A 26,175-nucleotide genomic window follows, 5' to 3' on the forward strand; every position below is an offset into this window, starting at 1 on the left:
TTTATTCTCATACGTACTATGAAACTGTTTGTGTGTATTTATTTTGTTAAGCAATTATATTGCTCACCAATGCTTGATTTCCCAATTCAGGGAGTATCAACAGTATGTAAAAGCCGCGCCCATGCAACATACGTGCGGCTAACCACATCCAAGCTATAAGTGAGACACAACAATAAAAGCTTACATTTCTAAGAAATTAATAGACAGGAAACAGAAGTTACAACATGAAACGTGTGACTGGTCAGTGGAACATGTGACATGGTGACATTTATACATGGTAGCTCAAGTGACTAAGGCTCTAGGTTATTGATCAATTCAATTTAACTTATCAGAATAGCGCTTTTAACAATCTTCAGGTCTCCAAGCAGCTTTACAAAAGTATAGAAACAGAATAAAAAGTTTACATTGAAGTTACTATATATCTCTAAAAATGATCCCTATTGAGCAAGCTGGAGGCGACGAAGGCAAGGAAAAACTCCCAGAGATCATATGAGGAACAAACACAGAGCACAGGGAGAACATATAAACTCTCTTACACAATCAAACTCCCAAACCCTGAAGGTGCATGGAAAAATCAACAAGCTAAAATCAATAACCACAAACTAGAAAGTCAAGTGAAAATGAAAGGAAGAGGGACAAGTTATTATTAACCTTTAAAACCTGCTATATCACTGCTTCCTGAAAGTGGATAATTCAAATACCAAGGTGAGTTGACACTTTGTTTAGAGGAACGGAAAGTACACAGCAGCGTCATACAGAAGAAATGTGCTATTACTAAATAGTTTTTAAATGGAATCTGGAACAAATAAATTGTTCTTCTCCTCAAAAATCACTTTGAATTAAAGTGTGCATCATTATGTGTAAAAAAAACAAAAAAAAAAACACCTTTACCATCTATTGTGAAGCAGACCAGTGCAGAATGTTTATGAGCGAGTATAAATGATAAACTTATTATAAAAGCATTCACCATGTAAGGAAAGAATAGAGACCATTACATGGTCAAAGCATCTCTTAAAAAAAGCATGTTATTCTACATACTTTTAGATAGATCACTGTTTAATAATCATGTTATTACTGGTTATTATTGCTCAAAGTTGATAAGACAAATGATCCAGTGGACAATTTGTGGAATCCATGCTGTGAAAACTTTGTTTTGTTTTTTTTTCTGAGGCTGTTTTCTTTTTTTGTGAATGACAAAGTCATAAAAAAAGGCTGTCATTTTCTCTTTATTTTTATTTTTACATGCTGTGTAATATTAGTCATTCCTTTATTGCTGTAACACTACAGACTATGGACCATTCCAAAGAGGTTGAATTCTTATGTAAGACATTGTACTTACAACAAGGCACAGTTCACCTCAGTCAAAAATAACTTCATGTAAATAATATTGGACACAAGAGTAAAGGACTAAAAGTAGGCTTGAAGGATGAATCCAGTATAAGTGCTTTATTTTAAATATTTGGTTGATCCAAATAATATGGTGTTTTCTAAAAGTCTGCCATGAAATAATATCTGTAAACAGTATTATAAATAACACCAGTATTAAGCTCTACTGTATGTTTAGGGAAGTGCAGCATGACTGTTGGGCTCGATTTGCTCCACAGGCAGTTGGAGTCGATTTGGGTTTCGCAAACGTCGCAAGTCTTTCTCTACCTGCATGATAAAAAGAACATGAAAGCAAAACAATGAAAAGATAAAATTGGTCATTAGAAAAGTGTTTAAGATTTAAACGTTAATTTGAGATCTTTCATAAAAACCAACCGAAGCCAGCTCGTCTTTGAGTGTGTTGTATTTCTCCACGTTGAACTTCTGTTTTTTGACACCTTTATAGAAGTAATGCAGGAACTGTCTATCTTTTGCATCTGGATAAACATAGTCCTGTAGGAGAGAATGTACAGTATAAGTGTTCTCTGTCCAGAGTCCAAGATCTCAGCCCTGTAGTTTTATAACAGACCTAAACCGATCCAATAACCAACCTTTATTCCTTTGTACACATGATAACATTTCCATTTATTGTCTGTGACATTATATTTGGAAATAAATTACACATAAATGACTATGACACTACCCGAGGTAGTTCGGATAAGCGGTAGAAAATGAGTGAGTGAGAGTGCGTGACTATGACACTAGTGAGCTTAGATAAAGTTAGCTAATGTTACGTTTAATGCTGGACGTTATTGTTAATGGCGTATCGTATCTGAACGAATCAGTGTTTTTAAACAAATCTTGAATAATAATAATAATATAATAATAATAATAATAATAATAATAATAATAATAATAATAATAATAATAAAGTGAATAATTGTTCTTGTTCACTTCTATGTACATAAAGTCAGAACCTTTGTACACATTAAAGGTGGGGTGCACAATGTTTGAAAGTCAATGTTGACATTTGAAATCACCAAAACAAACACGCCCCTAACCCAAATGGGTGTCACCCCTGTTTTGATAGCTCCGCCCCACACATAAATACACAACCCAGGCAACTATTATGGCGGAACCTGCTGGGGCAGCTGGTCGAGGGGATATTTTTATCAATAAATTAACTCAATGAGTAATACTTAGTAATACAAATGTGTTTTTGTAGTACTGTGTGTTGTACCGTGAAAGGTTTATCTCTGTTTCATGCGGAAGACGTTCAGTTCTCTCCAGCAATGGAAAGCTGATCCTATATTAACGTGTCCTGCTTCTTGCCTTATGGTAAGCCTTTTTTCGCTGTTCGTGTTTATCCGCCATGTCAATGTTTCAATCGCTTTCTGCTAACGTCAGACATGCGCACTGACAAGACACGCCCCTTTCTGCTCATTGGCTACACGTTTGTTTTGTTTGTCAGCCCGGCTCAGTTTTCTGAAGCATTTCTCAAACAATGTGCACCCCACCTTTAAGTCCTGATTATGTAAAACGTGACTACTTTGGCAGCTTTTTCCTGACTGCAGGATTTGAAGCAGCAGCTCACTGGTTGGACTTATTGAAGGAAATTGGTCCCAGTACTGAGCATGACTTGAACTGGCACATGTGGTTCAGTATGAACTGGAGGAACAAGTTCATGAATGATATGAATAGTTGGAGCCACGCTATGAAGAAAATGTAGCAATTTGGAGTTTTATATCTAGTTTTATTTGCAGTTTATAAATATATAATGACTGATGATGACCTGATTGATAAACCTTTTTTATGACCCAACTCTACCTATGTCTTTACCTGCTTGGTGAGAACGTAGTAGGCGTAGACCCCCATGCTGGTGCCGTAGGTGATGAAGTAGGTGACAGGCTCCATGATGTCCCAGGAGTAAACCCACCATGTGAGCCAGGCCAGAGCTCCACCCTGAACCGAGAGCAGAGCCAAACCCGCCCAGACAGCACGCGAAGAACTGTGCTCGGCCTTCCTGTCAAGATGGGCCCTCATCTAAACACACAAAAATAATATATTACAGGTGTACAAATAAATAATGTGCTGCATACGGCATACAAAACAAAGATTTTTGCTAGGACATTACTGTGTACCTTATATAGTATAACTAAATATGCCAATAAATATCTGATATATTTAAAATATTTTTTATATATATTTAAAATATATTGTGACTGAACCAGGTGCAGCATGCAGACACACTGATGTACGGTGGCCGAGAAGTGCAAAACAAATTAACAAATCCGAAAACACATTAACAAATCCAAAAACAAATTAACAAATCCCAAAACACATTAACAAATCCGAAAACAAATTAACAAATGCCAAAACATATTAACAAATCCCAAAACAAATTAACAAATCCCAAAACACATTAACAAATCCGAAAACAAATTAACAAATCCCAAAACACATTAACAAATCCCAAAACACATTAACAAGTCAGAAAACACATCAACATTTCAGACAACCCGGAAGAGGTTGTTATAGTATAGGAAAAGTTGGAATGGATTACTGTGGATTAATTCTGTTATTTTCTTATATTTAAACGGCGAACTTTACACATTACACATAAGATTCCACACCTGTATATATTGAGTGACAGGTGTCTTGTCCAATGATCGGTAAGTTTCCATTCAAAAATGATACACTACCGTTTCCGGGTTGTCTGACTTGTCGTTGTGTTTTCAGATTTGTTAATGTGTTTTCAGATTTGTTAATGTGTTTTCAGATTTGTTAATGTGTTTTCGGATTTATTTGTTTTCGGATTTGTTAATTTGTTTTTGGATTCTTTAATGTGTTTTGCACTTCTCGGCCACCGTACTGATGCCATTGATGCCATGGACATCATAACCAACAAAATATGTGTGTGTATATAGACATGTGTAATCCAACATATAGAGAAGACAGCAACAGTTTATTTAAAGGTCATTTATAATTAATTTAGAGTGTATTTAATTTTAGAAATGTGTATAATAGATGTAAATTGTCAATGAGGTTGACCTAAGTAAGTAAAAAAAGTATATAACCTGCTCTAGAGGCATGAGTTCTTGTTTCAGAATGTCCAGTTTCTGTTGCAGATGCCTTTCCTTCATCAGGTGATGCTCAGGAAGGTTCAGTGCTGTGTGTAACATGTGTACCATGTTCTTTATATCTGCCACACTCGTTGCAGCCTCGTTTGGCACAGTTTCTACAAACACACACACACACACAGAATTATAAGAATTAGAAAAACATAATTATGTTGGCTTTGTAGAATAATTTATGTTGGCTAAAATAGAATATTTGTCTATTTAAGCTTAGACAAAAATTTATAAAATTTGATGTGGCCTAGAGCTTTCGAGCCACATGCACCAAATTCGGAGATGTTGTAGACCCTGGTCTGAAGTTTGTTGCTATTACTTTTCTAAGCGATCCGAGTACCGGTACCGGGTCTCAAAGTGGCCTTTTTTCCCATAGACTCCCATTATAAAATTTGGAGGTTTATAACTCGGCAAGCTTTCGAACTATCTACACCAAACTCGGCCAGCTCCTTTAGGGTGATACTCTGAACAAAGGTTTAAATTGGTGTACTGACTGGCCTTTCGGTTGTGAAGCAGCCCTGCAGACACAATATGCAAAATCAAAAAACTTTTTACAACATGGACATGTGACATATCAAAACACTCAGAACAATGAGGGGAACTTCCTCACGTGTATTCTGATGATGTCATGTGACGTCACGTGATGTCACGTGAAAATCAAAAATTAGCACAACATGAATCTGTGACATATCAAAACACTCAGCCCAATGAGAAGAACTTCCTCAGGAGTATTCGGATGACGTCACATGCTCGTCTCCACTTACCTCCAAATGTTTTGGCACCCTATCTTTCTGTCCACTTGCCTCCAAAATTAACACTGACCCTTATGTCCACTCGACTCTAAAAAGCACCAGCCTTTGCGAAGACTTGCCTCGTCAAAGCAAACATCAAAGTTTGTCGCAACGAACTTTACAAATCTAGTTAAACCTTGGTTTCAAACCTGGTTTAAATGTACCTGGTGTAAGCGTAGCCCATAGCAGGTAATGAGTTAAAAATTAAAATGGCTAAATTAGCTATCCTTCTATCCAAAGTTTCTCCAGTTTTAGCCTGTGCTTATTCCCACACCTGTATCACTGTGTGTTTGAGCATGACAGAAAGCCGAATGCTTGGGTGTATAAAGAACTGTTTACTGTCCACCTGAGTCCATCTGACCAACTATAGGTCTTTTTAATAAAATAGCAACCTTTACCCAATACCCGACATCCTCCGATAATTCAGTGGTTCCTGGGTCAAGACCTCAAACATACCTATTCCTAAACCTAATTACTGAAATCTGATCAGGGTGCACTCTCCCACACATCTCACTCTCATTGGTTGCAAAGCTCCATTATCCAAGTTTCATCGTGCTATTAATGAATCACACTGTAAACCTGTTTCTCTACCTTTTACCCCTTTTTAATCCCATGGCTTGGTGTTTGCTGAACCCCTGACATCTTGTCTCTTTATATTTCACGATTACTGCCTGCACATGCTGGTTTGTAGACTCTGATTACTTCAAAGCCAAATCTGGATATGCCTTCTCCAATCTCCTATGGTGGCTCAGACAATTAAGGCTCTGAATTGTTGATTTGGAGGATCAGGGTTCAAGCCAAAGCACTGCCAAGCTGCCACTGTTGGCCACTTGAGCAAGGCCCTTAACCCGCTCTGCTTTCGGAGCGCTTTACCATGGCTGACTATTCCTGTCTGTGCCTTTTTACCTGATAGATATGTTTAGTTTATGTTTTTACCCACTGTAAGCTGATGCATGAAAATATTTGAGTCTGGTTCCTCTCAAGGTTTCCTCCTTATATCGTCTCAGGGAGTTTTTCCTTGCCACGTTGCCTCAGGCTTCCTCATTAGGAATAAATATAAATTGAATTTTAAACTTCGTTATTTTTATACTTTTATTCAAGTGGTTAAGGCTCTGGGTTGTTGATACAGGAAGGTTGGGGTTCAAGCCCCAGCACTACAGTACCAAGTTGCCACTGTCTGGCAACTAAGCAAGGCCTTTAACCCTCTTTGCTCCAGAGCTGATGTATCATAGCTGCCCCTGTGCTTTGACCCAAACCTCCTCAGGTGGGATTTGCAAGGAAAAGAATTCCACTGTGCTGTAATGTATGTCTGGCAATAATAAAGGCATCTATTTAAATTTTTTGTTAAAAGTGACATGATGATATTCATGGTGACATATGAATGTGAATTTATGTGTACAACTTCACATTTACTTGTGTACCTAAAGGAAACAGGACACTGGGTTTTCATTCACAGAGGAAATTAATACAGTATTTAAGAATCTGTTCACATTTATTTAAATGTTCCTTAAAATATCCATAATTTTGTTATGATTTGAATCGATCACTATTATTATAAAGTGCAATTTATGTGCGTGTCCAGTGTTATGATCATCACACCAGCTCTGTAAACAGTTTAAATATATCTCGGTTCCTCCAGTGGGATTCATCTCTGAATATAAGGAAACATTCCATCTTTAGCTATTAATTTTTTACATCATACTCAATGTCTCTCTGAACGTATATGTTTAGTTTATGTTTTTACACACTGTAAGCTGATGCATGAAAATATGGAAGAAAAACAGAAAATCCGAATGCAACCTAAAAGATGCTGAAGCTTGTGGCCAAAAAAGATATCAGGCGCCTGTGATATGTACCTGTTGGTGCTGCTTGGACGTTGTAGACGACTCCGTTGATGCGCAGCTGAAAGTCCCTGTTGAGCAGAGTGTTCACAGATGCAGTGGAGTCAATCCTTACACCATCTGTTTAAATGGAGCACATTTTAAACCATGTCAGCTTCATTGTTGTATTGTTTATACAAGGACCAAATCAGCACACATCTTCAAATACACGGAACACAGAGTTATGATTGTATCCATTCAAGTAGTTTTAAATTTACTTTTAAATCACAAACCAATTTTTTTATTTTAAATTTCTCTCATTGCCATTATTTTCCTTTTATAACCCACATTTCTAAGATTCCCTCTATATTTATTTACTCTTCTCATTTTTTTTCAAAGAAAAAAGAGGCTGAAATTAAACCAAAACTTTATAGCTGCCATAAAATAAGTTATAACTGAAGCTAATTTGTTTTATGAATATTTTACAGCTTTAAATGTAATTAGAAATATATAAAAGGCACAATGCATTGTTTGTTAATTAATTTAAAAAGCCTACTCACATAATGCACATCAGTGGGGTACCGATAACATTAAACCTCTACTGATCAATATCTTTATTATTACTTTTCATTTTTTGTACAATTATTAAAAATAAAAAAATAACATTATACATTCATTAAAATTTTACATATAAGAAGGTTTCATCTGTACAATGTGTGTGTGTGTACCTGTGGTATGTACAGAAGCTGTTGAGACTCCTGGATCTTCTCTCTGGATGTCACAAATAAAGTCACTGACGGTTGAGAGCATGGGTCTCAGGTGGAACAGACATTTCTCCTGTCTGGAAGGCAGAGGCAGAGCCAGTACAGGGCGGCCATGTTTGTACTGCACTGAAAGATCTAGAGCATGGAGAACATATCAGAAGTTAACGTATTTATGCCTGTATGCATTATACACAGAAAAAACTTTATATTGATTACACAAGTTGTAATGTACAAAGAGTACCACTAGATGGTGCTACGGTGCTACAGCAGGCGACTGAAAGACTCCACCGACTGAACTAAAAAAAAAACAAACACACAAAATAGATATGTTATTGATCTGTATCCAATATACCCAGTTATGTATAAACAGAGAGAGATATACACACATGTCTAGGTGTGCTTGTCAGACAGACCATTCAAATAGTGCAGTGCAGACAATGTACAGATAGAGAGATGGAAGAATAGTGTAGATGTAGATAGACAAACGTAGATATACAAACAGATGGTAAATATAGATAAACAATGTAGACAGAAAGACAGATTATAAGGATTATAGAAAAACAGACAGACAGATGTAGATTATGGGCAGATAGTTAAGGTAGACTACTGACAGGCAGATAGTTTAGCCTAGAGACAGACAGACAGAATAGGCTATGGACAGACAGATGGTGCAGATTAGGGACAGACAGGTGGTGCAGGCTATGGACAGTCAGACGTTGAATCCTATGGACAGACATATGGTGCACACTAGAGACAGACAGACAGACAGACAGTGTCAGCTATGGACAGACAAACAGTGAAGCCTATGGACAGACAGACAGTGAATGTTATGGACAGACGGATGGTGAAGGTTATGGACAGTGTAGGCTATGGACAGACAGACAGTGAATGTTATGGACAGACAGACAGTGAAGGTTATGGACAGAGACGGTGAATGTTATGGACAGACAGACGGTGAATGTTATGGACAGACAGACGGTGAATGTTATGGACAGACAGACGGTGAAGGTTATGGACAGACAGTGAATGTTATGGACACACAGACGGTGAATGTTATGGACAGACAGACGGTGAAGGTTATGGACAGACAGACGGTGAAGTTTAATGGACAGGCAGACTGTGAATGTTACGGACAGACAGACGGTGAAGGTTATGGACAGACAGACGGTGAAGGTTATAGACAGACAGACGGTGAATGTTATGGACAGACATACAGTGTATGTTTTGGACAGATAAATGGTGTATCCTATGGGCAGACATGAAGCAGACTGCAGAAATACAGACAAATAGTGTAGGCTATAGACAGACAGACTGTGTAGGTTATGGACAGACAGACAGATGGGGTAGGCTATGGACAAACAGACAGTATAGGCAATGGACAGCCAGATAATACAGACTATAGACAGATGGTGTTTACTGTCATTGTCGACTTGTGCAAACATTCAATGTCTACCTTAACAGGGTGTGGAGGTAAAGCAGGATTTAGCATGAAAAGTTCCACAAAGACCTGAATAAAGCTACCTGTTCAGATGTTTTGAATAAGACAGGAAATTTCCAGTCCTTATGTGTGATTGGAAATTCCCAGTGCTTATGTCCAGCAGCACAGAAAGGTAATGGCTTTTTTAGCAGTTTCCCTTGGCACATTTCCCCAAGGAAGTTTAAAGTTTAGTGGCTTGGTATGATGCTATTTAATGTGCTTAGTGCTTTGTGGGGGCATTTTTTCATCACATAAAGAGTTTTTTTTTCCCAACAAAACCCTGGATTCGACAATTCCTTAATACCCTTACGATTAGTATCTCCTGTTAATTAGTATATCTATCTTCCTGTAATGTATAATGAGGTTGGAGACACTTGTATCTTGGTTCATTCTTTGACACACAAACTTCAAGTCCTTTATATTCTGTAGTTTGCCCCTTTTAATTCACACCACGTTGGAGACTGAGACGGTCTTTACAAAACATTGAATTTGTGTTTATTTGTATTTTGTTCTCTTTTTTGTGTTTTTGAGGCTCATCATATTGTTGGATACTCTTGTTGCTCTAGAGCCAAGTATGAAACTGCAGAGGCAATCAAGCTTTAGGTGAAATATCTGCCTGCTTAGTGGAAATCATGATACCATCAAGTGTCACATGTTTCTCGAAACCACCAGCAACAAGAGAGACCAAAGCATCAGTGAACCAGATTAATCAGATGCTATCACTAAGACAATAAGTTGCTCAAGAGCTCTTGGTCGCACACTTCCACTTGAGGATGAGGTTCACTTTTGAGTCTGGTTCCTCTCAAGGTTTCCTCCTTATATTGTCTCAGGGAGTTTTTCCTTGCCACGTTGCCTCAGGCTTCCTCATTAGGAATAAATATAAATTGAATTTTAAACTTCGTTATTTTTATACTTTTATTCAAGTGGTTAAGGCTCTGGGTTGTTGATACAGGAAGGTTGGGGTTCAAGCCCCAGCACTACAGTACCAAGTTGCCACTGTCTGGCAACTAAGCAAGGCCTTTAACCCTCTTTGCTCCAGAGCTGATGTATCATAGCTGCCCCTGTGCTTTGACCCAAACCTCCTCAGGTGGGTTTTTGAAGGAAAAGAATTCCACTGTGCTGTAATGTATGTCTGGCAATAATAAAGGCATCTATTTCAATTTTTTGTTAAAAGTGACATGATCATATTCATGGTGACATATGAATGTGAATTTATGTGTACAACTTCACATTTACTTGTGTACCTAAAGGAAACCAAACACTGGGTTTTCATTCACAGAGGAAATTAATACAGTATTTAAGAATCTGTTCACATTTATTTAGATTTTCCTTAAAAAATCCATAATTTTTTAATGATTTGAATCGATCACTATTATTATAAAGTGCAATTTATGTGCGTGTCCAGTGTTATGATCATCACACCAGCTCCATAAACAGTTTAAATATATCTCAGTTCCTCCAGTGGGATTTATCTCTGAATATAAGGAAACATTCCATCTTAAGCTATTAATTTTTTACATCATACTCAATGGCTCTCTGAACGATTAGCAACAGGATAAAACTCTGGGCAGATTGAAGACTCCCACGAGGTGGACACGGCACATTAGGTTGATGGTTACGACCCAGCACATGCACGCTCATCCAAAGGGCTCGATTGCCGCATCGATATTTAATTAACGACCTCATCCGGATTCACTGAGCTGAAGCCAACGATGTAGTGAACGCTCAGAGATTACGACAGCATCTCAGAGAGATCTTAATGTACTGTATAGAGGAGATCATATTCATAAAATATGTTTTAGCTGAAGGAATTCTATGCATATAAATGATTTGGGCATAGATCACAGCATGGCATAAATATGTGCTAGGTATAACTCAAATTGAGATGAGGGTTATTTTCCCTTGTCATATTCCACCCTCTATTTTGAGAACAAATGTGAAAATTCAAGACAAAAGAAATATTATTTAAATTTAAATATTCACAATTTTAAAAAGGTTTGAAATTAGTTTATTGATATTAAATGTTGAATTAGGTTGACTAATGGTACGTGGTAGCGTAGTGATTAAGGTGTTGATCAGAATGATCGGAAGGTTGTGAGTTCAAATCCCAAATCCACCAAGTTGCCACTGCTGGGCCCCTTGAGCAAGGACCTTAACCCTCAGTTGTATAAAAAAGGGCAATAAAAATGTTAAAGGCATCAGCAAAATGCTGTAAATGTAATGTGTACATTTTAAAGCTGCCTCACATTAGATTAAATCCTGAGCTCTGAGTTTGTGAGATTTACACCAGATCTATTGCCACCCTTATGATGAAAACCGGTTACTGAAAACAAATCAAAGAACTCTGAAACACAAGACTGTGGTAGCTCAATGGTTATGCTGATCAGAAGATTGTCAGTTCAACTCGCAGGGCAACCAAGCCACCACATTTGGGCACTTAAGCAGAAAGCTTAATCCTCAACTGCTCATATGTGTAATAGAATTAAACATAACTTGCTCTGGAGAACTGGGTCTGTCAAATGGGATAAATCTAAGAGTTTGGACACCCTCCTTGAGGTCCTCTAGCACTGCATGACTGGACCCACCATCTCAAGACTCTTCAGTGTTTTGTCCCCTGGGTGGTAGAACGAACTTCTCATTGATGTGAAAACAGCTGAGTCGCTAGAAGCCTTCAACGATGAGTTACTTCCTGAAATACTTAAACATTGACCGTGTGCTATCCCAAGAGTCTGATGGCATACTTAGTCTGTGACCTACTGAACCAGTGCTAATATATTCATCGATGGAGACTTCAAAGCACTCCGGTACGTCGCTCTGGATAAGGACGTCTGCCAAATGCTGTAAATGTAAATGTACTGTATAAAAATAAAAAATTCAAAAACTCAAGCTTTAACCTCAATACTTTATCCAAATTTTCCTTACACTGCACACGATTTTCAAATATCATCATCACAGATATTTCTAAACTAATTAACAGAGATCCATCAAGCTCTAAATAAACCCTCAGCTCTAAATACACACTGAAGAAAGAACTTTCAGATATTTCACCATTGCTAATAAGAAAATACTAAAAGATAGAGGACAGGGAGGGAAAAAAAACTACCCTAGGGCAAGTTGGTGGATGATATGGCTATTTTTTCCCTTATATGCCTGTTACTTAATCAGTAGCTGAATTTTACAGTAACGCCTTCTTGTTTTCTGTCAGCTCACAAAACAAAGGCTTGTGAATTCACAGGTCAAAGTTCTGGTGCAAAGCAAAAATAACTGCTAGAAATAGAATTTTATTTCTGTTTGTATTATCTGACAATGTTTATACTGGAGGCACGGTGGCTTAGTGGTTAGCACGTTCGCCTCACACCTCCAGGGTTGGGGGTTCGATTCCCGCCTCCACCTTGTGTGTGTGGAGTTTGCATTTTCTCCCTGTGCCTCGGGGGTTTCCTCCGGGGACTCCGGTTTCCTCCCCCGGTCCAAAGACATGCATGGTAGGTTGAATGGCATCTCTAGAAAATTGTCCGTAGTGTGTGATTGCGTGAGTGGATGAGAGTGTGTGTGCCCTGCGATGGGTTGGCACTCCGTCCAGGGTGTATCCTGCCTTGATGCCCGATGACGCCTGAGATAGGCATAGGCTCCCCGTGACCCGAGGTAGTTCGGATAAGCGGTAGAAAATGAGTGAGTTTATACTGGAATGTTGCTAAAACAAGGGGTCAAAACTCAAATCTAAAAATATAAATACATTTTCAACAGCTAGGATAAACCAGTTAAAGTGACTAGACTCGGGTGAGACACATCACTGTGCTTTTTTGTTACAAGAACACAAGAAGCACCTTCACTCACTACTACTGGCTTGATTGTAATACCAACTCCATACAAAGCATCGCCAATGATTCGGTGCATCTTATTTTTGTTTGATACGAGTATCTTGATTCAATACTTCAGCAAAGTACTGTATCATTATGTATGATTCAAGGATCTCAAGGTGATGCACCAGCAATGATAAAAAGATCTCAAAAGAATTTGTAATCATTTCACTGTCTGAAACATTATTTACAAGTGGAGAAAACAAATGCCAACATGGGCAGGTCATGTCTTAAAGATGCTTAAAGAAGTCTCCAAAAACCCTAAAATATCATCACGAGACCTACAGCAAGCTCTCGTTACAGTGGATTTCAATGTGCATGAAGCTACAATCAGAAAGAGGCTACACAACTTTAATTATCATGGGAGGTGTGGAAGAAGTTTGATAAAGAACACAGAGACAAAGTCCCAAGACTTCTGGAATAATGGGATTTGGACAGATGATGAGTCTAAAATTAAATTATTTAAACACCGTAACAGAGAGCAAGATTGACGTAAACCAAATACAGCAAAAGGACCTCATAACTGTAAAACATGAAGGTGGAAGTTAGGGATGATTTGCTGAAGCAGGACCTGGCCAGTTCATCATCATAAAATCCACTATGAATTCTACATTGTATCAGAAGGTGCCTGAGGAACATGTGAGAAATATGTCATCTGTCAAAAAAATAGAAGCTGAAGTGGAACTGGATCTTGCAACTTTCTTCCAGTTATGTCAGAAACTGGTAGATGACTACAAGATACGACAATGAAGTTATTTCAGCCAAAGGGGGAAACACTAGCTATTAGGGCACAGGGTGTCCAAACTTTTGCCTCATATCAAATACACATTTTTGTTGATTACTTTTGTTTATAATAAGTGAAAACAAAGTGATTTTTTGTTGAAAGTGATGCAATCACATCAGATTCATCTACATTTGTGTCCTAATTTATCACATAACTGTATATTCTTTCTCCTCTTTCTTTCTGTCTATACATTGCGTATACATTTATAGCATTTAGCAGATGCTCTTATTCAATGTGACTTACATTTATTTAATTTAAACAACTGAGCGACTAAGGGTTAAAGGCCATGCTCAGGGGCCCAGGAATGACAGCTTGATGGACCTGGGATTCAAACTCACAAGCTTCCGATCAGTAGCCCATCACTTTAACCACTGAGATACCACATCCTTATAAGCGTATAATAAACATTTAACCTTAATCAATGCAACACATTCTGCTCTGATAAACTATAGATTCTCTTTATCTTTAAACAGAAGAGGCAAACAGAGTGCTACTTCCATGAGCTGTTGCTTTCACAAAATAACCTGTCAAACTATGACACTGATAGCCAGTGGACCAAAAAAATTATATTAATAAATAAATAATAATAAAAAAAAAAATAGCGTTCGTATGGCTGTTTTTACGCCATTATTCATTCTGACCAAAAATCCTTTTTAATTTGTTTAAAATTGAAATGTTCTTAATAGTAACACCCTTACTGGTGTAAACACCCTTACTGGGAAGTCTAATTTACTGCCACAGCAGCACAGTGAAAGTGTGACAGTTACAGTATATTCCTTGACACAGCAATTCCAGAGCAGAAACCTAAGCACACCATGAAGAAGAAGTGCATTTACAACAAAACCAAACAAAGCAAGCAATTTTGACTTTGTTGGACTAAATTTGTAGAGTTTGGTAACCTGTAATAACATGAAACAAGCTGACAAATGCTTTCCTTTCCCGCAGGACAGCTAAAGTCGTCTATTCCTTTAAAAAACAGCTTGGTGCTTTAGCTTTTTTATTAGTGAAATTTGCTGTGCTGTTTTTCACTTGGAGCAAGTGAAGCCAGAGTGACACTTCTCCTTTAATTCAATAACTGAGTTTAAAAAAGAAAAAGCATAAGTGATGAAAGGAACCTCAGGGCAAAACAAACAAAGAGTATAAATGATTAACAGTCAAAGTGTGTAAATTAAAAAAATAAGCTGAATATTTGTCATGTGTGCTTGAGTCAGATGCACAGGAAGTGAACGTTTTTGAGCAGATGGCTAGATTCTCTTTTCTTGCTCGTGCACTAAATGTTTGGCATTAAAACACGTTATATTCTATTTAAATTTAGCCAAACTTTATTTAAACCCCCACGACACTGACGAGGCAGATGGTAAATGCATTGTAAAGCTGCTTACGTCTACATTTATAAAATGTGGTCTTTCTTTGTCTTATAAAGGGAAAAAACAACAACTAAACAAAACATTAATTTCTACTAATAATTCAAAAATAAGTACAAAATAATTGCAGAGACAAACGTGGAGTAAGCGTTTAACTTTTTTTAACCTGTACACTGGCATTCAGTTCTGTCGGTGGAATTGAAATCGACCTATGGGACATTTTCATTCAGTTTGAACAAAAGAATTATTTTGTGGCTGCAAGTCTGATATAAACTTAGTAAAGGGTTTTAGTGTGAGATGTTTGTCCCTTTATGATAACCGTACACTGAATTTTGTTGACTGGGGCACCTCAGGGAGCAGAAATGGGTTTGATATCGCCATTTCTATGAATATTTTGCCCCCTAGTAGGTTAGGTAAAAACTGAAAGTCTTAAAGGACCGAGTTCCTGCTTTCATATGAATGCTGCTGTGGAGTGTCAACTATTATTGACAGCCTCAAAATTGTTCTACTTCCTAACCTCGAAAACGATGATATGGCAAAAGTGTACAAGGCCACATAAAGAGTGAACATGCACATAGAAAGCTGAAGATCAAGCATTTAGATACAGAAGTGTTTGCTTGTAGCTGACCAGAGCCACCACTAGGTTATAGAAGTGGGAGAAGCTTCTGTTCACGCTTATAACCAACTGAGAATTGTGACGGTTTCCGACATAAGAGTAGGAAGATTCCATCAGACAACTCATGACTCACATTTAAAAAAAGAGTCTACGGACTCTAAAGCAGTATTCTTGAGACAAATAGAATTTAGATGCAATGCAGCTCACCAACCTTTTAACACATTTGCATTTATTAATTTGGTGCAGGTGCTGAGGAACAAGAGTAATAAAGAGATAATTCATTATACAATGGCAGCAAATAATTATGAAGTCATACAGTACAAACACAGATTGATAGAGTTTCTACCAATAAACCTACACAACACAGTACTGTTTTATTGGTAATGGGATACTCAGTATTATACAATCTTGTTTATGTGCATGGCATTTTTCACCCTAATTTTCTCCATTAATTAATTAAGGACAGTTCCTACCCAGATATCAAATTTTTGGGGGGTTGGTTGATAGGGTAAAGACATGTGAAGCCAGCTGACTGCATCTTTTCTAATTCCTGCTGATGCAACATCAGGGGGGCAATTTAGCACACTCTGAGGAAAGCACTAGTATCTGCCCACTGATGGTCTATCAGAGGGACAGGACTGGAGAGAGCGAGAATAACAATCAATCCCTAAGAGTGCAGCCAATTTTGGTCTTTTATGTTCTTTAATTTTCTTCTATCCTTCCATACACCTATTTTCTAGGAGAAAAGGAGTCTTTTCCTGGGACTCGGGGACAAGGCTGGGGACAGCCTGGATGAGGTTCCAGCCAATTGCAGGACACAATCATGTGCGCACACACACACACGAGATCCTAAACAGCCTACTATGCATGTCTTTGGACTGGAGGAGGAAACTGGAGAACCTGGAGGAATCTCGTGAAACATACAAACTCCACTAACACAGGGTAGAGGCAGGAATCAAACCCCCAATCCTGGAGGAAAAACTACATACCTTGCACCACTTACTATTTTCCTTTCAATGGTGATGCTGATTATTATTATTATTATTATTATTATTACTATTATTATTATTATTATTATTATTATTATCCGTGTTTTTGGGCAGTTTTTTGCAAAAAAGACACCATAACACTATGCGAGAACAACAGGCCCAGTTGTGTGCAGATGGATATAGAAATTAAAGCACACACAACAAACTATGTGCTAGATGGTAGAGTTGCGAGCCAAGTCAGTAATTGACATTCACACATGGCTGCCAGGACACAAAGCCAGCAGGACTGGCATGCTAGTCTATACAGCCTTTCCATAATTGTTAAGAAAGCAGTATAAATCAGTGGGTTTCGTGATTGTTTCACCTGTTCAATTTAACACACCAGATTGTGCTTGATAATTAGCTGACAAGATGAAGTGATGGAAGAAAATCTAAAACGCTGTGGTGTACAGTTCGATTCTTTTTTCTCACAGATTTGTAGTGTTGACAATGTGTGGTCATGACTGAACTAGTAAAGTGACTAACATACTAATGCGAGATCTTATTAGCTTCAAGGGCATCCCGGTAGCCATAAAAGGGTCTTGAATTATAGGTCAGTGTGGACCATCAATCAGACCACAGCCATCGAATGCCAGTTCTTTCCATCAATTTGGTCGTTTCCCAGGGCTTCAAGTACAAAGTATAAAATGCCAAGGTAGCAGATGACAAAGCTGCTAATTTTAGCTTCTCTGCAAGAAGTATTAAATGAGTTGACAGGCCTAGTCTACCTTAAAGGGATAAAGTTATTACGGCTTGTGTCGCTGCTGAATTATGGGTCAGATTATGGATATACCAAGCCACCATTACCCAGCAGCACTCAGCAGCTCTTTTAATCTAACCCTGAAAATGAATCATTCTTTTTTTCCCCCTCTGTTATTAGACTACGAACGAAAACAATCAGCTTGACATTTTTCCCCTTCCAGACCCCGGTCATTCCTCCACTCCCGTAAATGACATACTACGCTGTTTAATTACGGTAAGTGTCTATAGACCCGAACGAGCTGTGTGAACAAGAGGAAAATAAATACTGCACTTCTTCCTCCCCCAGACCTCTACAGAGCAAATTATACGAGTAGCCAAATTCCTACAGAGCTTTCAGAGTGCTTTCCTCTCACTGTGCAAGCTTATATAAATGTTAGATAAGAAGAATCGCATAAAGAGCAAAAGACAATGAGCTTCTTGCACTCAGGGCTACGATGCATTTCTGGTTTGAAATAGAGAATCTTCTGTCTCCTGATTCACTATCTATGTATAGCAATGAGTCATTTTTTTTTTTAACAATAAAGTCATAGGGTGTGTCCCAAAGTCAGGTTGTGTGAGCAATGTGTATTTGGATTGTAAATTGTGGGTGAGCACATGAGAGAGAGAGAGAGAGAGAGAGAGAGAGAGAGAGAGAGAGAGAGAGAGAGAGAGAGAGAGAGAGAATAATAGAGCTTGAGATGGACAGAGAGAGACAAAAAGCAAGTGGTAGAGAGCAAGAAAGAAAGAATATGTGATCATCTGCGAGTCTATATATACTTATTTAAGCTTTATTGTATAGTATGAATTTTTAGCTTGAAGGTGGGGTGCACGATGTTTGAATAGTGCTTCAGAAAACTGAGTCGGACCGACTAACAAAACGAACGTGTAGCCAATTAGCAGAAAGGGGCGTGTCTTCTCAATATGCGGCAGAGAGAGTGTCCAGTGCGCATGCTTGGCATTAGCCGAAAGCGATTGAAAGATTGACATGGCGGATACCTGCTGTTACCTCTGCCTCGGGTTCTAGGTGTTGAACGTCGTCTTCTGAGTGAAACTGAGATAAACCTTTAACGGTACAACACACAGTACTACAAATTTAATACATATTTGACCTGTATTACCATATTATTACTTAGTGAGTTCATTTACTGATAAAAATATCCCCTAGGTCAGCTGGTTCCGCCATATTAGTTGCCTGGGTTGCGTATGTATGTGTGGGGCGGAGCTATCAAAACAGGGGTGACACTCATATGGGTTAGGGGCGTGTTTGTTTAGGTGATTTCAAATGTCAACATTGGCTTTCAAACATCGTGCACCCCACCTTTAATCATCGCTTTCCCGTCATGGAACTCGAATTGTAGTATGTAGTATGTAACATAAATCATTATACAGTTAAGAGTGTTTAGACTGAAATTAACTGTATATCGAACATCAAAAAAAAAAAAAAACAAAGAAATCGTTAACACAAGTGAGCTACAAGAACAATAACAAGCTACTTACATATGTAAACAATGGTGGCTTACTCTATGTGTACATATGGAGACAATGGTGACTGAAAATATGACACCAGGGAACGTAGTGGGCATCAATGCTCCCTGTCTTTTTGTGATGTATCGTGGGATTTTTTAGGAAGTATTTCCGATTGAGAGAGACAGAGTGTAAAATGGCCGACTCCCTGATCAGTGCCTCGACTACTGAACTAGTGAACTGACTGAGACGCACTGATAGTAGAGGTCTAAAATTAGCTTGAGGTTTATTTTTATTAATAGTTTATTTTTTACGCTGATGATGTTATGTATGACTAAGAATAATCTCTCATACCAGATTTCTACAGGTTACTTAAAGGAGCTTTGCGTACATGTTCTTACATAAATGTTGTTGGCGTTCAACAATATGCAACAGTGCGAGCAATCAGTTTAACAGCATGGTACAAAATCTAGTTTAAATGTAATTTAGTTACAATCGATTTTGTAGGTACCACTTCCGTATATGAACCCAGTGAGGATCATCTTAAACTGGAAACCAGTAAAACATTTTGCTCATTCTGTACCGTTTACACATTCTCTACTGTTACTACACGTAATATAATTGCACATAATTATGCAATTTTCTCCGTTTTATGTTTAATTTTAAATTTAGTTATATATATACGCACAGCTAAGGAGGAATAGGTTGCGTTCGTATTTTCATTTTTAAGTTGAATACAACTGTATGTGACAAAATCTTGAAAATGTAATAAAGTGCATCCGCCATGTTGGCTTTGTCATGTGACCTGTGACATAAAATAATGTTGCTTTTCTTTCGACTGCTCCCTGATCAAAGTCGTCACAGCGGATCATCTGCTCTGAATATTTTTTATTTGGTGCAGGTTTATTTGACACCGGTTGCCCTTGCTCACGCAACCCTCCCATTTTATCCGGGCTTGGGACTGGGACTGGGACTCGAACCCGAGCCGCAGCAATGAGAGTGAGGGATCTTGAGGCTGGACCCCCATGAGGTCCTGTGACATAATATAATGCAGGTACATAAAATATTATAATTCTAATATAATTGATTTATTTTTCTTCTTTCGGCTGCTCCCTGTTCGGGGTCGCCACAGCAGATCATGTGGTCCACTTGGCACAGGTTTTATGCTGGATGCCCTTCCTGATGCAACCCTCCCATTTTTATCTGGGCTCTGGACTGGCACTGAGGTCACAGCAATGAGAACGTGGGATCCTGCCACTAGACCACCTGAGGGCCTATTATATAATGTAATATAATATAATATATCTTTTCTTAATCAAAACTACAATTGTTCTGTCTTGTTAAACACTTAAGGCACTTCCTGTCATGATGCATATGATGAAATCTATAAAAGTAATTTAAAGTTGCCAAAATAAAACACTCAGGCAGACCTAGATGGATCTCATCCCTCGGCTTCTAACGAGTACGACGAAGAGCTGCTTTTTCCCAAAACAGCATAGCCTCCTATTAGAGAGCGAATTCTCTCCAACCACCCACTCTATCTGTCAGGTGCAGACGGACTGTAATGACCAGTTTTCTGGTCTATAATAACGCAGACAGGTGAATCTGCAAACAACACATTCATTAAGAGAGAATTATGACATACGAGGACGGAGGATATGTACAGCTGGTCAAAAGTATGATTCGAAGATAGATATGTGTATCAGTATAGATAGAGCAGGGTGAAAAATTCTGAGATGTTAAAGGTCTTTCCTTGTGGTTAAACTGTACATGTGTAATAAATAAACTGTTGCTTTTTGTAGGGTTGGTTCATTCTTTGCCCTAAATAGAGCATCGGAACCATGCCATGCTGGCAAGATAAATAAATGCCCCCATAGCATAAGAGAAATCAGCAATCGTTTATTTATCCCATTTCAGGATAGTCTTTAGTCCTGTACTCCTGTGTTTGTACTTATTAATGAATTTAATAAAAAAGAATATGTACATTGATCGCATTTACAGTCTGCCTTCGCAGAAGATGTTGAATATCCTGAGGGCAGTAGGGATGAAGGACCTTCTGATGCGGGTCTTCCTGCAGCACAATAAGGTCAGACGCCCACCGCGGCTGTTTCTCTGCACAGTCAGGGTGTTATAAAAGAAATGGTTCATATTATCCAGGATTCCCTCCATCCCTCCCCCACAGCCTCCAGCAAATCCAGACTCCTACCAATTTTTTTCTTTCATCAAACACTTGACGTCTTATAATACTCCTCATGTGTCTGCAAGTTTGGTTTAAAAGGAACTTTGTTTATTTAGAAATGTCAAGGTCAATAAAGACAATGCACACAAGCTGCATACAGCTCTAGTCCATATTGTTACTGATTGTTATCTACACTTATTATTTTAAGATCGCTGATTAAAATAACCAAGGCCAGAGCTGAAAGACTGGTTCTGTGTCCAACAAAATCCTCCCCTTCTGCTACACTGGAAATTTGTACAGTAAAATTTGCATTAGTTGTTTTCGAATGCCTCTGAAAAATAAGTGCATTCAGACACAATTGTGTGTGTTGGATAATTTTTGTAAGAATATAAACCTTTGCTTTTGACTTTCTTCCACTGCAAGAAAGTTCACATTTTCCCTACACGTCTAAGTCTTATAAACAAACGGAATTTTTAAGATCTGTAACAATGAAGTGAGATATATTATTTCCATTTTTTTATACAGGTACCAGACGTAATGTCCCAAGATGGAAATCTCATGTACCATCTGTGTGAGATGAGATAATTAAACTTGTAATACTCCAGAAGGAGCAGCAATTGTCTTCATGGTTGCAATCTGACAGTTTTATATCCAGCTTCCCCGCTTCCTAATCTCTATCCTTCTTAAACAGTACATCGCAATACTGCTGATTCTGTACAGGATCTGTATTTGCAGAAAAAAGTGCACAGGAATCCATCAGTATAAACTGCACACTCAGTTATTTAACCCAGTAAAATCAGACTGTTTACATTCTGAGACTCCTAAAATCCTGCATGTCTATAAATTCAACTCTGATACATCACTGTCACATCAAGCACAGACGAATCAGTTTCCGAGCCGTTGATTGTTCTGTGTTGACAGATCTGCAAGACAGGCACTATGTTAATATGTTTGCTGATTTGATTGTTTTCCTTGTCATCAACAATCATGTGGCTAAGGACAGCACTGTCTGGAGGCATGGCATGTAATCATCAAGAAATTCTAGTGCAAGCACGCGTAGCACAACAGTCAGCTAATTACAGCACAATTGTCCTACAGTCCTAACAAAATTTGCTTTTATAGATCATTCAGGCATTCTGTCTCTTCTGCTTACCATAAAAGATAGATGGAATCAAAAAGCCTGAAATAGGAAGTCTTGTGAGTGCTCGTGGAGTCACCAAAGAAAAGACCACACCCATCAGAATGGAAAGGTCTCATCATCAGTCAGAATGACTTTGTATTGATTCCCAGTGATGCTTTGCTCTAAAGGGCCCAGCGGAACCAAGTGATACCAGCAAAATAAAAACCGCCCCCGTGTGTGTTGTGCAACCAGCCCCCAGGTGCAACAGGCAGCCATGCGCTTTGTCTGCAAGCTTTATTTTAAACGCACTTAGATTATTGATGCAGACCAGTCGCAACATGCATACAGTAAACTGCATCAACTGATCTGCCTTTGTCAAGAAGCAGAACTCCAAGATACCAAGAGTTGTCTCTTCTGCAAACAAGTCTAGTCTTTATTGTTTAGAAATATTTCATCTCACCTTGCAACTGCTTGGATCGATTCCAAAATTTATTAGTCCATTTTTATACTGTGTATGGTCAGGTATGTAAAAAATACAATTTGAATCATCAATTCATCTGCTGGTTTCAATGAATGTTCCATATAAATCCACAAAATTTCAACCATTCCGTATTGAGATGATGTGTCGGACAAAAACACGGACTGATGCATGTCAAAATTGTCTTCAATTTTTTGAACATAAGCAACATCTTCGTATGACAAAGAAGGAAGCTACTGAAGAAAATTCTCAGACATGTGACCTTGATCCTGCTTGATCAATTCCGGAATCAGACGAACAAACAACTTGAATGTGCAATGCCATGTCTAGGAATTTATAATCTGAAATTTTCTCCAAGAATAGAATGATAACTTGCGTCTTTAGGAACATGAGTGTTTGTAATGTAGGCATCGTGAACAAATAAAGCAGTAAAATGTAATACAAACTCTAACAGAAGGCAGGAAGCAGAGCAATGGCAGTGAATCTTGCACTGTATATTAACGCCCACTCCTCCTGTAATATGTCAGAGGGATGAAATATAAGCCCACATTCTCTGTAGAGTTTTTCCAACAGCGCAATGCGGTGAGAAAGCCGGGTAGGACTTCAGGGCCCACAGGCAAAACGTGCCCTAACCAGTATCTGTAATGATCTTATTGTTTTTCTGTGAACACTGGACCATGACACTGAGAAAATGCTTTCAGAGGTCATGTTGGTGTTAAAAGGGCAATGTGATGGATTACTGACATGTTTCATTCATGAAAACCAAAACAAATAACAGTATAAACTACAGCGCTGAAGAATACTTAAATCTGATTGGTCAGAAAGTGTTGACTAGTTTTCTATAACAGCAGCTTAGACAGTATTCTGGCTGTAAAGTGAATAACAGGTTTATATTGATGCTGTGGATGTTATATGTTATTATAGTAACTGATCATTTACACGGTGTGTACAGCAGAGGAGCCACATAAACGGATAAAAATAGATTTTACAACAAAAGTGATTACATTAACTTAGTTGTTTTATGACAAACTTTACCTTAGCTACATCATGTCGTAAATAACAGCCTTATACAAAGATTTTAATATTAATATGACCTGTTAAATACACAACTTGGTGTTAGAGGTGGGTGATGTGATCATGTTTATTGAAGATATTTCCAGTAGTGTTACACTTTTCTGTCTAGTCTTGAGACGCCAACTCCATGTGGTCCTCCTAATCAATACACAATCTTCGTACTGTATCTGACTGTAGAAAGGACGTTATTCATAATAAAACTCTCCAGTGTCTATAACAATTTATAATCACACCCTCCAGGCACCCAAATGAGGATGAGATTCACTTTTGAGACGGATTTTCTCTCAAGGTTTCTTCCTTTTCCATGAAAGGTTTTTCCTCGCCTCAGTCACCCCAGGCTTGTTCATTGGGGGTAAATACAAACGCATTTAAATACAAGTCTAATATTAATCTTGAACTTTTGTATAATATTAATCTTTGTATAATAAACTTTTTGTACTATATTTCTTATGTTATGTAAAGCTTCTTGGAGACAATGTCCATTGTTAAAATCTCTATACAAATGAATTTGAATTTAATTGAATTTCAACACTACAAGTAAACTCCATGCCAAGAGTATTAATGGGGATGTTTAATGTATAATCGAAACACCTTTATAATAAAATATATATACTTAAAAAGGTATTGGAGGAATAATATCTCTAACATTCGACTGAGACCGTGTTCGAATCAATTCCATAATCTAATGGGTTTATCTACTGGTAATAATAATAATTATATGTAAATATAATACTACAAACGTTCAACTACTCATTTGTGAAATAACACGATGACAATAGTCTCAGACGGGCACGCGACGTGACAAGCGGTCGGAAAACCTAAAAACATAATGCTGGATTTCATAAAGTAGTATTTCAGTAAAGAGTATTTCATAAAGTCAAGATCTTTTAGTATTTTCATGACATGCAAACAAATAACAACCAACAAGCTGATGTTGATTGTTGATAAGAGCAGTCAGAGGAGAATGTTCAGTCTGGTTCAGTGGTTATATCAGTGGGATAATATATACAGCCCACTGATATAACCACTCTTTACATCCACGGTGAGCAGAAAAGCATCTCAAGACGCATCTCAACAGCTTGATCCTTCAGGTAGAAGACCACATTGGCTTCCATTCCTCTCAGTCAAGAATAGGAACCTGAGGCTGTGGTAGGCAAACGATCACAGAAATTGGGACGGTGAAGACTGGAAAAGTACCAGGCCACAAGATCAGCATTGATTTAGGTGACTCATTTCCACAAGTCTTCACCCAGTGAGGAATGATGTAGGTTTGTTCACAGCCTCAGTGTATTAACTGAATTCCTCATGTTTCAGTAGTCAGTAGAAAAGTCGTGTTAGCAACAGAAAATCTTCCTTCAGACTTCACCTTTTCACACTTGAGAACTAAATCTAGATATCTATTAAGTCAAGAAGATTTATTTATTAATTTCACTTCAGATTAAACAATGTTTTTCTTCAAGTTCACAAAAAGACACAGGAAAACGTCGAAGTCAAAATTGTGCCACTTATTTGCAGATACTAAATAAACAAAACTTAATATTTTTTTTATAACTTAATTAACCAAAGCAAATAATATGAGGCGAGAAGTAACAACACATCAAACTACTAAACTATGCTAACGATGCTATATAGCGTCAGTTACGAGCTGTCTGACTACAAACAACCGCCTGCTCCCTACTTAGGTGCCCTACTGTTACTAAGTAACAACGGATTCAAAACTGTACTTAGTGCACTGTGTTGTCTTTTGAGCGCTATTTAGGATTGAAGTCACTGAAAACTTCCGCTGGATATCTTACCGTTTGCAGAGGATTTGCGCTTGTTCTGAACGCGGAACAGCTCTGTGGAAGACTGCGATAAAATCCATACAGTTTGACCGTTCTTAAAGCAGCCATGGCTGAAAAATAAACTGTAGCACAACTTTAAGATGTCGTCTTCATTTATATCCGACACGGATTGGTTGTTGTAATGCAGAGTGTAGTCTGTTTGTCCATAAAATTCTACTGTCTTCGTTTAATAGTGATTCTGATGTCACTTACATTTAAAACGTTTTCTTTCTATCAGAGTACGGAACTGAGGAGTGGTGTGTGTGTGTGTGTGAGGGAGGAGTTTTGTGTGTGTGTGT

General features: G+C 38.0%; 1 protein-coding gene across 1 annotated transcript; it reads right to left on the bottom strand.

Moving 5' to 3' along the window:
• Positions 1 to 1,431: 1,431 nt before the first annotated feature.
• LOC132847595 (calcium uniporter protein, mitochondrial-like) lies at positions 1,432 to 26,175 on the bottom strand. Its single transcript, XM_060873020.1, has 8 exons — positions 25,850 to 26,175; positions 8,113 to 8,167; positions 7,836 to 8,006; positions 7,144 to 7,248; positions 4,443 to 4,603; positions 3,205 to 3,408; positions 1,762 to 1,878; positions 1,432 to 1,653 (listed from the first exon to the last, which is right to left on the bottom strand). The coding sequence occupies exons 1-8, from the start codon at positions 25,943 to 25,945 to the stop codon at positions 1,561 to 1,563; spliced, it is 1,002 nt and encodes a 333-aa protein (XP_060729003.1). The 5' UTR covers positions 25,946 to 26,175; the 3' UTR covers positions 1,432 to 1,560.

The sequence above is a fragment of the Tachysurus vachellii genome, chromosome 6 (assembly GCF_030014155.1).
Source record: "Tachysurus vachellii isolate PV-2020 chromosome 6, HZAU_Pvac_v1, whole genome shotgun sequence".
Taxonomy (NCBI): Eukaryota; Metazoa; Chordata; class Actinopteri; order Siluriformes; family Bagridae; genus Tachysurus; species Tachysurus vachellii.

Excerpts from the sequence above, each read along its gene's own strand:
- LOC132847595 (XM_060873020.1), bottom strand. The coding sequence starts at position 25,945 with ATGGCTGCTTTAAGAACGGTCAAACTGTATGGATTTTATCGCAGTCTT. Across the intron at positions 8,007-8,112 it reads CACCGTAGCACCATCTAGTG|ATCTTTCAGTGCAGTACAAA; the intron begins GTACTCTTTGTA and ends TCCATGCTCTAG. Across the intron at positions 1,879-3,204 it reads ACTACGTTCTCACCAAGCAG|GACTATGTTTATCCAGATGC; the intron begins GTAAAGACATAG and ends TCTCTCCTACAG.